A 13,567-nucleotide genomic window follows, 5' to 3' on the forward strand; every position below is an offset into this window, starting at 1 on the left:
TATATACAAGCAGGTATTTCCTTAGTTGAGGCAGTTCATATTTTCCTTCTGGTGGTGTCTCTGTGAATCATAACAGTAGATTTATGTATGTGTCCATTAGCTTCTGGTGTCTTTAGGTGTGCTGCTAGCAGAATTTATCGAGGTCGATGGTTAGACTGTTTATCAGATCAACCGTGTTTCCTAGGAACATGCGTCTCAGCCCTTTTGAGGTTGCTGAAACTGCTACTCAGCAGGAGCCTTGTGTCCACTTGACTTCTTCCGGCAATTCAGGGATTTTTTATTAGGTCACTGCTGCCAGAATTCGTTGTTTCAGTGGTAGACTTCGAGATTGATGTAGAGTTGGGCCCTAAAAATAGTGTACTGGTTGCCAGTCCTCCAGTTTAGCCATTTCAGGAGCCAGTATTCCAGGCTGAGGAACTTGTTGAGTGTGTTGTAGGGACCGATGACCAAATAGTTGCTGCATAAAGAGGAATGGTTGAGACATCGAAGGATGTATTTCTTGACCAGTTCAGCATTGTGTATCCCTATTAGTTCCTGGCAGATTGCCTGCATAGCAGAATACATTTTTGTTTTCATGTTCAGGAGGTGTGCCTGGAATGTCAGACCCTCATCCCATACTAGCCCAAATCGTTGTACATTTTAACTTTTTTAATGGGTGATCCATTGATGGTAACATTGATATTATTTTGTGAATTCTTCCAGGTGAATGACATTTTGTATGTCTTTGCTTGGTTAATCTGTAAACCAGTGAAAGCCAGAAATTGTTCAAGTTGGTGGATTTTTTTATTTGCCTGCAGAGTAGAGGATTTTTGTTAGAGGATGTAATGTAAAATTTCAGGTCGTCAGCATATGACTGGAAATCAGTTTGGGATGCCAGGAAGGGCTCTAGCACTGTGGCAAATAGGGTTGATGATAGGACTCTCCCTTGAGGGATACCCCTATTAGTAGTGCATGTTGTCCGGAAACTGCAATGTGAGATGATGAGATGCCTATGCTCTAGGATTGATTTAATTATGCCGAGAGTATTTCCTGTAATGCTGGAGAATGGTGATTAGAGCTGTTATATCTATTTTATCATAGGCCACTTTAATATAAAAAAAAAATGTCTAGCTGTGTCCTGTCATTGAGGGTTCTCTGAATTCTGATAAGGGTGTCCATGAGGTTGCTATTTGTAGATCTCCCCCTTAATCACAGTATTGTGTTACGGGGTTCGGTGATTGAAACAGTGGTCTACAATGGAGGGCTGAATTGCTTTTTCAAATATCTTAAGGAACCCACAACTGATGGCAATAGGCCTGAAATCTTGTGGCGCCACTTGGGGTCTCTGCATTTAGGGACTGGACAGATGAAATAAGTGTTCCAGATCTTTGGGATCTTTACTTTCAATGATTTTATTGAAGATATGTATCGGGGGGGGGGGGCTATAATATATGTACTACAGATTTGTATTAGAAACAAAGGAAATCGGTCAGGGCCGACTATGGCTTTCAGTGGTAGTTTTTTGACAGTCTCCATCAGATATCTTCGGGTTATAGTTAGGAGTGAAATTGGCGGTTTGTGTGGAAGGCCAGAAAATGTTACATGGAGCTGTAAATGTGATTGGTCAGTCTGTTGAAAAGTGAGCTCCATCCACTCTTTAAATATTTCTTCTTTCATAGTGATTTTCTTGTGGCTCTGTTTTTGGAGTCTTTTAGATTTTTTTCAGCTTGTCCAGGGAAAGTTTTTTAGTCTTTTTTTAGTGTTGTGTGTGATTTTTAATAGAAGAGACTTTTTTTTTTTACGGGGATGGAATACATTTAAATAGAATGGCAGAAGAATATTTGCTGATGCTATCGAGGCAGTGTTAGGCAGATTGAAAAATTACTACCTTGGGGGGGGGGACTAATAGATTAACTAGAGCTGCAGGCAGAGGTGAAAGTGATTCTTGCAGTCCTTCTATTGGACTGCAAGTCCAATAGAAACTTTCTACTGGAAAGCAAGGTTTGGGGATTTCAAACCCTACTGTAGGTCATCATGGAATAAATAAATAAATACATGAGCTGTGTTAAGGTAACTAAGAGTAAGAACAAATACATGTTTACACTCATGTACACTAATGCCAGGAGCATAGTAAATAAATTTTGATGAATCTGAAGTACTGATTAAGTCATCAAATGCAGACATTTTGGGGATCACTGATACCTAGTTTCTGTCCTGGGCATGGGAAGAAGATCAAGTAAGTAGGGACTCATAATAGCTCTGGCGAGGGAAACCCTGGTGTTACCTGAGCTTATCAGGAAGAGCCCAAAAAAAAATGAAGTTTTTGTAAAGGAGTGCAGGGATGACAGTGTAAGTGTGCAGTAGAGTTGAAAACAAAGGTGGTGAATGATGTACAGCTTTGCCATAGTGGTGAGTGAGAATTGGCATGCGTGAAAACAAGCAGTCTGTCACCAGGTAAGATGGCAAGAGCACTCTGCAAGTAATTGATGCTTGGGACTATACTCTCTCCTGGGTGTATATCACATGGAGGTAACCTCAGGCTGGCTTGTGATATGGACACAGTGGTATACATAGTGCATTTACATTAGTCACTCTGAGGTGGTGTTTCTTATTATTGTGGCTGCCAAGGTTGTGTTGGTGGAAGATTCTATCACATGGTATGACAGGCGGTAACCCTGCACCTTACCACCTGAGTAGGGCTCCTGAACAGTTAGGTCTATTTTTTACTCCTCCATTCTGATTTCAATTTCATTCACAATGGCTCAGGTTCTTTGACCATTCATCTGGCCATTCAGATTTCAGTGTCTTGTCATTAATCAAATTGTAGTTGGAGTTCATAGTATTTCTTGGACTTCAACTGCTTAACTAATTTTTGATATGTGGGACATTTGTTGTCATGTACAGAATGTGCGTAGTTAAGCCCAGCTGCCTTACAATCATCCATCAAGGGATTATTGCAATCACCGCCATCACATTCCTGCAACTGTCATTAAAACTAATACTGACTCCAAATGAAAGATGTCCAAACTGGCTCAATCTGTTTTCAATCAGGTTATACCTAGATCTTACTTTATGGTATGGTCCTTTGTCATCAGCATCTCAGAAGAACCAGTTCAAATGCAATTATCTATAACTCAAAGCTGTTTAGGTTAATATTGTGTTGGAGAAAGCAATGTATTTGCTGTGATCTATGTATTCTATGGATGTTCTATTCAGTTTTTCTATGTTTTAGCAGTTTTTATGTAAGTAAATATGTCTCCAGTTAGATTCCTCTGGATGCCTGTAACAGGAATCATATCCTTGTAAACTTTTGTGAATAAAGAATTTTATTATTATTATAGTCATGATATATATATATATATATACACTGTGCTGCCACTTTATTAGTAGGTACACCTACCTAGTAGCGTGTTGATCCTCCTTTAGCCTTCAAAACAGCCTGAATTTGTCTATCCATGGATTGAACAAGATGCTGAAAACATTGTTCAGGAATGGAGTACCATGCAGACATGAGTGTGTCATGCAGTTCCTTGATATTCGACGGAGGTGTAGGCCTGCAGTGAACAGCCCTTTCCAGCTCATCCCAAAGATGCTCAATAGGATTGAGATCCGAGGACTAAGTGGGCCACTGCAGCAAAGAAAATTCATTGTCATGTTCCTGGAACCATTCCATAGTGATTTGGGCTTAGTACACCAGCACATTAGCATGCAGGAAGTAACCATCTGACTGAGGATAAGCTGTCAACATGAACGGATGCACTTGGTCAGCAATGATGTTTAGGTACGATGTGACATTCAGATGTGAATCTATGGGTATCAATGGACCGAGCGTGTGCCAAGAAACCATACCCTACACCATAACACTGCCCCCACCACTTTGCACGGTAGTCTTCAGGCATGATGGGTCCATGGATTCATGTTGTTTTCGCCAAAAATTCTGAGCCTTCCATCAACATGATGCAAAAGGAACTTCGACTTGTCAGACCAAGCAACTGTTTTCCAATCCTCGATAGTCCAGTGCTGGTGTTGCTGTGCCCACAGGAAACATGCTCTCTTGTTCTTCGTTGATAATAAAGGTACGCAACGTGGCCGCCGGCTGTTGTAGCCCATTCTCAACAAAGTGCGACCAGTGGTCCGTTGCAGTATTTTGTTCTGTGCACCAAGGTTGTATTCTGATGTGATGTGTGACATTGTGGCCTGTCTGTTTGTTTGCACAATTCTAGTCATCCTCCTCTGACCTCTCTCATCAATAAGTGATTTTCTTCCACAGGAGTGCTGTTGAGAGGATGTTTTCTGTTCGTTGCACCATTCTCGATACACCCTTGAAACTGTGGTGCGTGAAAAGTTCAGGAGAACTGCCGTTTCAGAGAGAGAGAGAGAGAGAGAGAGAGAGATGCTTTGTCCAGCCTGTCTTGCACCTACTACCATGCCACATTCGAAGTCTGTTAGGTCACTCCTTTTCTCCATTCTTGCTATGGTTTGTTTGCTTAACTGATACTAGAAAGGTTGTTCAACAAGTCACATGACCATTCAGCAACCATTCGGCAAGTCACATGACCATAACTGTGGTCATGTGCAACTTGCAACATTGTGGGACAAGCCGTTTGTGTGCACAGCAGGGGTGTACCTAATAAAGTGGCAGCACAGCATATATGTGTGTGTGTGTGTGTGTGTGTGTGTGTGTGTGTATATATATATATATATATATATATATATTTTTTTTTTTTTTTTGTTTTGCACCAATTCAGGTGCATAAACAAGGGATGGTACATTTAATATTTGCCCATTGTTTTCCCATCAGTCTTTTGCCCTTGCACACAAGACGACATGCAAATGGACGTTACACTTTATTCTTTTTTTTTTTTACATTGTATTTAGCATTCACTGGCCATAACAAGGTTTACACACATGGCCCCTTGTTTACCTCTGCAGATACACATCTTAGCCAGCCAATATATACGTCTGCCAACAGCAAAAGTTGATGATGATGTTGTAGGGCAGATATCACCTTTTAAGGGCACAAAAGGCGATATTGTTGTACATGTTGGAACTAATGACCTTAAGAGTAAGAGATCAGCAGATTTACTTAACAAGTACAGGTCATTGCTGGAAAAAAGTCGCGAGTTTAAGTTAAATTTGAAAGTATCTGCAATTCTGCCCAGACACGATAGGAGGGAGTATATGATGAGAGCCTTGTCAATCAATTTGGCCATGGAGAGATTGTGCAAGGCTCACGGGATAGAATTTTTTTCAGCGTGGTCTGTGCTTGCTAACAGAAGTGACTGCTTCTACAGGGATGGGATACACTTAAAGAGAAAGGGTGCAAGAATATTTGCTGATGCTATCAAGGCAGTGTTAGGTAGGTTAGAAAACTGCTAGATTAGAGAGATTCACAGACTAAAAAATTAACAGTAGCCGCAGGCAGAGATGAAAGTGATTCTTGCATTGCTTCTATTGTAATGAGCAGCAGCCTAGAGAGAAAGTTGCTGGGGACTTCAAGAGCTGCTGGAAGTCATCATGGAACAAGTAAATATGTGGGCTGTGTTAGGGTAACTAAGAGTAAGAACAAGTGCATGTATACTTGCATATACACTAATGCTAGAAGTATAGTAAATAAACTTGATGAATTTGAAGTGCTGATCAAGACATCAAAAGCAGATATTGTTGGAATATCAGAGACATGGTGTCACACAGATATAAGTAGTGCAGAATTGGAATTTGAGGAATACACTGTGTACAGAAAGGACAGACAGTTTAGGAAGGGAGGAGGGGTTATGCAGTTAGTTAAGAAACACATAAAATCTAAGGAAGTGCATCCAGTTGACATGGGTGGACACTGTAATTTTGAGTCTGTTTGGCAAGACATAAACACTAGGAAAGGGAACGTGAGAGTAGGAGTATGTTATAGACCTAATGACTCCTATGAGTACAATGAACAGTTGTGCAGAGAAATACAATGGGCCAGTAAATCAGAATGTCTTGTAATGGGAGATTTTAACTTTCCAGATATTACTGGAACTTGTGGGTTGGTCTCACAAAAGGCTTGTGGATTTATTGGAGGATTGTTTTCTACAGCATGTTCAAGGGGCAACAAAAGGGAGTAATACCCTTGATCTGATTATCAGCAGTGATTATTCATGCATTAAGAGTTTGCAGATAAAGGAACCACTAGGTGACAGTGATCACATTGTACTGATGTGGGATTTACTTAAAGATGTAACTACCATCAAGGGTAAAGGGAAGGGTTTTCGTTTTCATAAAGGTGACTACAGTGGTCTCAGACAGTTTTTAAATTCTATACAGTGGGACCAACTGATGGTGTTACCAATGGTAAATTCTAAATGGGAAGCCTTCAGGGACTTAATCTTGGAAGCTACAAGGCTTTTCATACCAATTAAGAAATACGGTTCAAGGTTCAGGCCTAAATGGATATCAGATGAATTAATGAGGCTCGTGGTGGAGAAGAAAAATGCATGGGATTCATATAAATTATCAGGCGACACAGAAGCCTATGGCAGATATAAGCTAATCTTTCATCAAGTCACAAAGGAGGTTAGGCAGATTACGAGAAATCTTTGGCAAAGGACGCAAAGAAAAACCACAAAGAGTTCTTTACTTATGTAAACTCTATAAGGAAGGGGATGAATCAGATTGGTCCACTTAACATATATGTTTCGACTATTGATGATCCTGCTCATGTAGCTGAAAATAATTGAATCAGTAATTTGCATCTATATTCACACATGAGATATTACTCAAGGAGGGAATGCCAGAAGTTTATTAAACTCTTAATAGGGAGCTAAGTGATTTTGTAATAACTGAGAGCAAAATGGAGGAGAAATTGTTGGAGTTAAACATAAAAAAGGCACCTGGGGCAGATGGAATCTATCCAGTTATAATGAAGGAGGCAGCAAGGGAATTAAGCAAACCCTTAGCCATAATTATGATAGCATCCTTAGATTCATGGGAGGTCCCCATAGACTGTCGCTGTGCAAATGTGTCCCAAATTCACAAATGGGGTTCAAATGGTGACACAAATAATTATAGACCTGTTGGTTTAACTTCTGTTACAGGGAAAATAAAGGAGTCACTGGTTAAAGAGGTGATACAGGATCACCACTACAAGACAGCAGTAATAGCTGCTACAGTATGGGTTTGTTAAGGGGAAGTCTTGTCTGACTAATTTGATTGGATACTACGATGTGGTCACAAAGGAACTGATGCAAAAAATAATTTTCATATCATATACTTGGATTTCAGGAAAGCTTTTGATACTGTTGCGCATGGAAGACTGCTGTACAAATTGGAGCCGTTTGGCATTAAGGGCAAGTTACTGCAATGCATAAAGGGATGGTTGAGTGGGAGATGGCAGAGTGGTAATAAATGGACACTGCTCTATGTGGACTAATGTTATTATTGGAGTACCCCAGGGTTCGGTGCTGGGCCCACTGTTGATTTGTGTATTTATCAATGATATTGATGAAGGTATATCAGGCTTAATGTCCAAGTTTGCAGATGATACAAAGGTTGGCAGGGTTGTTAATGACAGTATGCTGCTGCAACAGGATCTAGAAAAGTTAGGCAGATGGGCTGAGAAGTGGCAGCTGAAGTTTTAACATTGACAAATGCAAAGTACTCCATATGGGTAGCAGTAACCCAAGAGAAATGTACCAACTGTGTGGTACTACACTCTGGGAGGTGGAGAATGAAAAAGACCTGGGGATAATTGTGCAGTCAGATATGAAGTTCTCTGAGCAGTGCAGATGGGCTGCCAGATCAGGTCACAGGTTCTTTGTCAATGGTATATAGGAATTTTGCTAGCAGTGACAAGGAGGTGATTATCCCTTGCAGATGATACAAAAGTTGGCAGGGTTGTTAATGACAGTATGCTGCTGCAACAGGATCTAGAAAAGTTAGGCAGATGGGCTGAGAAGTGGCAGCTGAAGTTTTAACATTGACAAATGCAAAGTACTCCATATGGGTAGCAGTAACCCAAGAGAAATGTACCAACTGTGTGGTACTACACTCTGGGAGGTGGAGAATGAAAAAGACCTGGGGATAATTGTGCAGTCAGATATGAAGTTCTCTGAGCAGTGCAGATGGGCTGCCAGATCAGGTCACAGGTTCTTTGTCAATGGTATATAGGAATTTTGCTAGCAGTGACAAGGAGGTGATTATCCCTTTGTATAAGGCAATGATCAGGCCACACCTTGAGTACTGTATACAGGTCTGGAGTCCTCATTTTAGGAAGGATGTAGAGTTGCTAGAACGAGTACAGAGAAGGGAAACAAGATTGGCGAGAGGAACAAAGGGGTGCACTTACGAGGAAAGGCTTAAGTTCTGTAAGTTGCAGCATCTGGAAACTAGGCATCTGCGAGTGATCTGATCGAGGTGTTTAAGGTCTTGAATGGTTTGAGCAGGCTCAGTGCAGACAGGATACTTCTGCTTGCTCAGATTAAGAACCTGATGGGGGCTTTGATTCAAATTGAGGAAAGACAGTCGTAGAATGGATGTGCAGAAGTTTGCCTTTAGCCAGTGGGTAGTTGATTGCTGGAACAGACTTCCATTTGTCGTTGTGGAAGTTGATAGCTTAAATAAATTTAAGGCTGAACTAGACAAACAGTTGGAGTGACCGGATGGGTGAAATGGGAAGGGTTTTTTTTTTTTTTTTTTTTTGGCTGATGTTGTATAAGATTGCTTTCTTGCATCATATGCCTCAACTAATGCTAATATACTATTTGTAGATTTCTCATTCATTGGACATATATTCAGAGGGTATGATTATATATCTATGTAAGTGGGACATTCACAGTCTCACACATTCATTCAACTTGTACAGAAAGGACAGACATAACAGAACAGGTTGAGGGGGAGAAGTTATGCCCTTAGTTAAGAAGATATTAAATCTAAGGCACTGCATCCAGTTGACATTGGTGGCCAGTGCAATACTGAGTCAGTTTGGTGTGACGTAAGAATTGGGAAAAGGAAAATGATAGTAGGAATGTGTTATTGGCTTAATGACTGTGAATGAATATAACAAACAAATATAGAGAAAAATACAGTGGGCCAGTAAATTAGAATGTCTTATAATGGGAAATTTAACTTTCCAGATATTGACTGGAACTTTGGCCACTCACACACTAGCATAACTTTTGTGGATTTATTGACTGATTATTTTCTATAGCAGCACATTATAGAGGCAACAAGAGGAAGCAGTACTCTTGATCTGATTATCAGTGGAAATTCTTCATGTATTAAGAATCTGCAGGTAAAAAGACCCATATGGTGGCAGTCATCAAGGGAAGGGCTTTTGCTTTCATAAGGGTGACTGCAGTGGGACTAACTGATGATGTTACCAACAGCAATTTCTAAATGGGAAGCATTCAGGGTAGTAGTCGTAGAAACTATTAGACTTTTCCTACCAACTAAGAAATACTGTTAAAGGCTTAGACCTCAATGGACATCTGATGAACTAATGAGACTTGCGGTAGACAAGAAAAATGCATGGGATGCATATAAATTATTAGGTGATACAGAAGCCCATGATAGATATAGACTACTCTGTAATCAAGTCACAAAGGATATGCAAGCTTAGGCAGATTATGAGAAATCTTTGGCAAAGGATCCAAAGAAAAACAGCAAGGATTTCTTTACTTATGCAAACGCTTGAAGGAAGGAGGTGAATCAGATTGGTCCACTTGATATCGATGGTTCAATGTTGATGAACCTGCTCAGCTTGCTGACAAACTGGATAGGTATTTTGCATCTCTATTCACACCTGAGGAATTCTTTAGGGAAGGGGATGCCAAAAGTTATAAAAGGCTAATAGGGAGCTAAATGCTTTTGTAGTAACTTAGAAGAATAGTGGAAGAGAAATTGTTGAAGCGAGCTTAAAAGAGTTACTCACAGTGGATAGGAACTATGAGGGGTTTCTGAAAAGTAAGGTTACACATTTTTTCCCCTTTCTTAATAATGGTGAAAGAGAATGAGATGAAACGTGTTGTACAGATAGACCCGGTAATAATGTTCAAAATGACCGCCAGTAGAGTGTTGCAGTACTGTCACCTCGCAGCAGATTCCAGTTGCAAAATCACGGCTACCATGCGAGTGGTCCAAAACAGGTCTTTGTAAAGTTATTCACTTTTTGAAAGCAAAAGGGTCTTCACCAAGTAACATTCACTGTGAACTGGTTGCAGTGTATGGCAATAAGGTGATGACAAAGAAGCATGTTTTTGGTGCAATGAATTTAAAGCTGGCCATTGTGTTGACATTGAAGATAGACATCGGACGGCCAGACCTTCATCGAGCAAGGCAGAAGACAACGTATTGCACATTAAGGGCATTGTTCTTGAAAACAGGCGAGTGAAATTGTACAAATAGTAAACGTAAGCAAGTTGACCATTCACAAAATTGTTCCTGATGTCCTTGGCTTTCGAGAGGTGTGCTGCCGCTGGGTGCTCCGACAATTTTCAAAGGAGGACAAAGCAAAATGCATGGGTGTGTATCTGGAGAACCTGTTGCAATACAGCGACGAAGGAGAGGATTTTCTTGCTCGCATAGTCACAGCAGATGAAACATGGGTTCATCACTTTACTCCAGAGAGCAAACAAGACTCCATAACCTGGAAACATTGACAATCTCCTGTGTGCAAAAAATTCAAAACTGTTCCCAGTGTCCAAAAAGTCATAGCCACAGTGTTCTGGGATGGTCGAGGTGTTCTGTTGGTGGATTTCTTGCCGAAAGGAGGAACAATCAATGCACAGCTTTACTGTGCAACGTTGGAAAAACTGAAAGCTAACTTTCGATGCAAACGACCAGGACTCCTGACAAGCGCCATGATTTTTGTCGCATGACAATGCAACTCCACACACTGCCCACACCACTCATGAGTGGTTGTGCTGTAATTGTTGGGAAATTCTGTCATATCCCCCCTACAGCCCAGACTTAGCACCTTCAGACTTCCATTTGTTTGTCCCTCTGAAAAAACACCTTTCAGGAAAGCATTTCACCGCAGATGAGGAAGTTCTTCAGGCAGTGCGATGTTGGTTACTGTGTGTGGGCACCTACTTCTTCAGTACTGGTATTGATAAACGATCCATCGTTGGGACAAGTGCAATAATAAAACTGGAGACTTTGTGGGAAGTAGTGCATGTTCACATTTCTTGATGTGTAATTTCAACTTCATATTATTAAACATCATCGAGGGAAAAAAAAGTGTTACCTTACTTTTCGGAAACCCCTCGCATCTAGTTATATTAAGGGAGGCAGCAAAGGAAGTAATAATATCCTTAGCCATAATTATGAGAGTATCTTTGGATTTGGGGGGAGATCCCTATGGACTGGAGATGTACAAATGTATCCTCAATTCACAAAGGTGATCAAAAGGTTATGTGTAATTACAGACCTGTTAGCTTATGGTATTCCAAGAATATGCACCCGTGATGTGGTTTGATTGAGGTGTTTAAGGATTTGAATGTATTCAGTTCAGTGCTGATGACATGTTTCCTCTTGCCCAGACTACATACATGAGGGGCATAAATTCAAACTGAGGAAGTATGATTGCATGCAGAAATTTGCCTGTAGCCAGCAAGTAGTCGATTGTTGTAAAAAACTTTCCATCTGTTGTTTTGGAAATGGGCAGTTTGTATAAATTCAAGGAAGAACTAGAGACACTGTTGGAGGGAGAGAACAGGTGATGTAGGATTTGTTTTTTGACTAATAATATTATTTATAAACTTGTTTTCTTGTATCATTTGCACTACTTATATTAATGCATAAACAATCTAAAATGGAAGAACTCTCCCAATTCAAAAAAAAAAAAAAAAAAAAAACAAGTTAGACCAGCAGCTTTATTATATTATCTGCTTACTGCTGTTTGTAGATTGTTTTACTTAAATATAACAAAATAAAATGTTTATCCTGTTATGCTTACATTGTCGTGTTACCTATATATGCTTTCATTTTAGTATTACTCATTAAAAATATTCTGATGTATTCTTTGTTACAATGATTTCTAGCACAAATTATAGAAGAAGTGGCATTCCACGACCACCACCATTAAAGAGACCACCTAGCCAGCCTCCACCGCCACCTGTTCCACAGGTACTGGCTCTCTCTTTTGCTCTGTCTATACATATATCTAAAAAATCTCAGCACCTTGTCTGTTATTGCAGTTCTGTACAGACAATTATTGTTTAATTAGTTTTGTCTTTCTTTTAAAAAGTTTCATGTAACATTTTATTACTCTCTAAATTGTAAGCAAAGTGTTAAATGTATATCATCTAGCACTCCTTTATGTAGGATGTAACAAAACCTGTAGGCATTGGTGATGTGACATTGCTGTTATTATGCTACACACACACACACAGTGCTTTTTTTGGGCTGGTACGCAACACTACGGTGTACCGGCACCTTTATTAACAGTGATGTGTGACATTTGGATGCAGTACACTTCGAAATTTGTAATATTCCGTAAATTTTTTTCACATGTTTAACTAAATTTGCATTTTTTACTGTATAACCGTTTTTATAATCCTAAATTACTCAGTTGGACCTCTGTTTAACGAGGTGCTTTTATAGCGAATTATTTTGAATTCCCTTTGGAAGTTACATTTAAAATAGTTTCCGTTGAGCAAAGAAAATTTTCATATAGCGAACGGATTAGGAGAGAATTAACTCGGTATGCACTGTTCGCATTTCTGGCCTTCAGGCAATTTAGGCAATTAGTGCTGCTGCTGCGCAAATTAAGAGAGCTAAAACATTCTACAACTTAATGGTACCTGGAAAAACCTATCTGACCACCTGTCCCACATACGGAGGAGTAGCGCTAGTCAAGAGTGAGCAGATCAAGTGGTATTCCCAATGGGCTCTGCCCACCTTCTACTGCAGTGGTGTCCAACCTTTTCCTGTACAGAAGCCATATTCAAAAAAATTAAAAGTTAGATTTCTTTAGTGTGTTACATTTTCCATATCTTGTTGCATGTAAAAGTAAAATTGAAAATATTCGAAACTTTTATTAAGTACAATACACAATTACATTTACTGAACAAAACATTTATTGAGAATTTTTTTGATAATTAACGAAATTTAAAATGCTGTTTTAGTTCACTTTCCTCAGTTGGACACCTTTGTGAATCAACTGGCATTGCCCCGTTCGAGAATTAGAAAAGTTATTTTCTTTTACCCTGACAAATAACCATCAAAATAATAGAGCAAGCTTATCTGCGAAAAGACCTAAACCTCCCAAGGACTTCCTAATTCATTTCACAAATATACGTGGTCTCAATTCCAATCTCAACGATGTCCATTTCCACTTGCAGTCTTCCAAACCCCATGTACTTTTTCTGACTGAATCTCAATTATCAGTTGATTCAACTACTGCTCATCTCAGATGTCCAAATTATTTGCTGTATGATTCCTTTCGCCTCAAAGGTGGTACTTGTGCATATGTCCGTTCTGATATTCCCTGTCAGAGACTTGGCAATTTGGAATCTCCTCTCTTTGATCTCCTCTGGCTTAAAATCTCTCTACCTCATTGTGTAAAATTCATCTGTTGTCTCTACCGTTCTCCCAACTCCACTAATCACTT

The 13,567-nt window shown here is 39.8% G+C and overlaps 1 protein-coding gene across 2 annotated transcripts in view; it reads left to right on the plus strand.

Moving 5' to 3' along the window:
• Positions 1-13,567, plus strand: part of LOC150089673 (uncharacterized) — a 389,737-nt gene that overhangs the window by 286,334 nt on the left and 89,836 nt on the right. For both annotated transcript variants that reach the window (XM_090389589.1, XM_090389590.1), the window contains one exon: positions 11,997-12,081. In XM_090389589.1, the coding sequence (XP_090245715.1) occupies positions 11,997-12,081 (85 nt within the window). The remainder of the gene's footprint in view (positions 1-11,996; positions 12,082-13,567) is intronic.

The sequence above is a fragment of the Mastigoproctus giganteus genome, chromosome 2, assembly GCF_048544385.1.
Source record: "Mastigoproctus giganteus isolate SK-2022 chromosome 2, ASM4854438v1, whole genome shotgun sequence".
NCBI lineage: Eukaryota > Metazoa > Arthropoda > Arachnida > Uropygi > Thelyphonidae > Mastigoproctus > Mastigoproctus giganteus.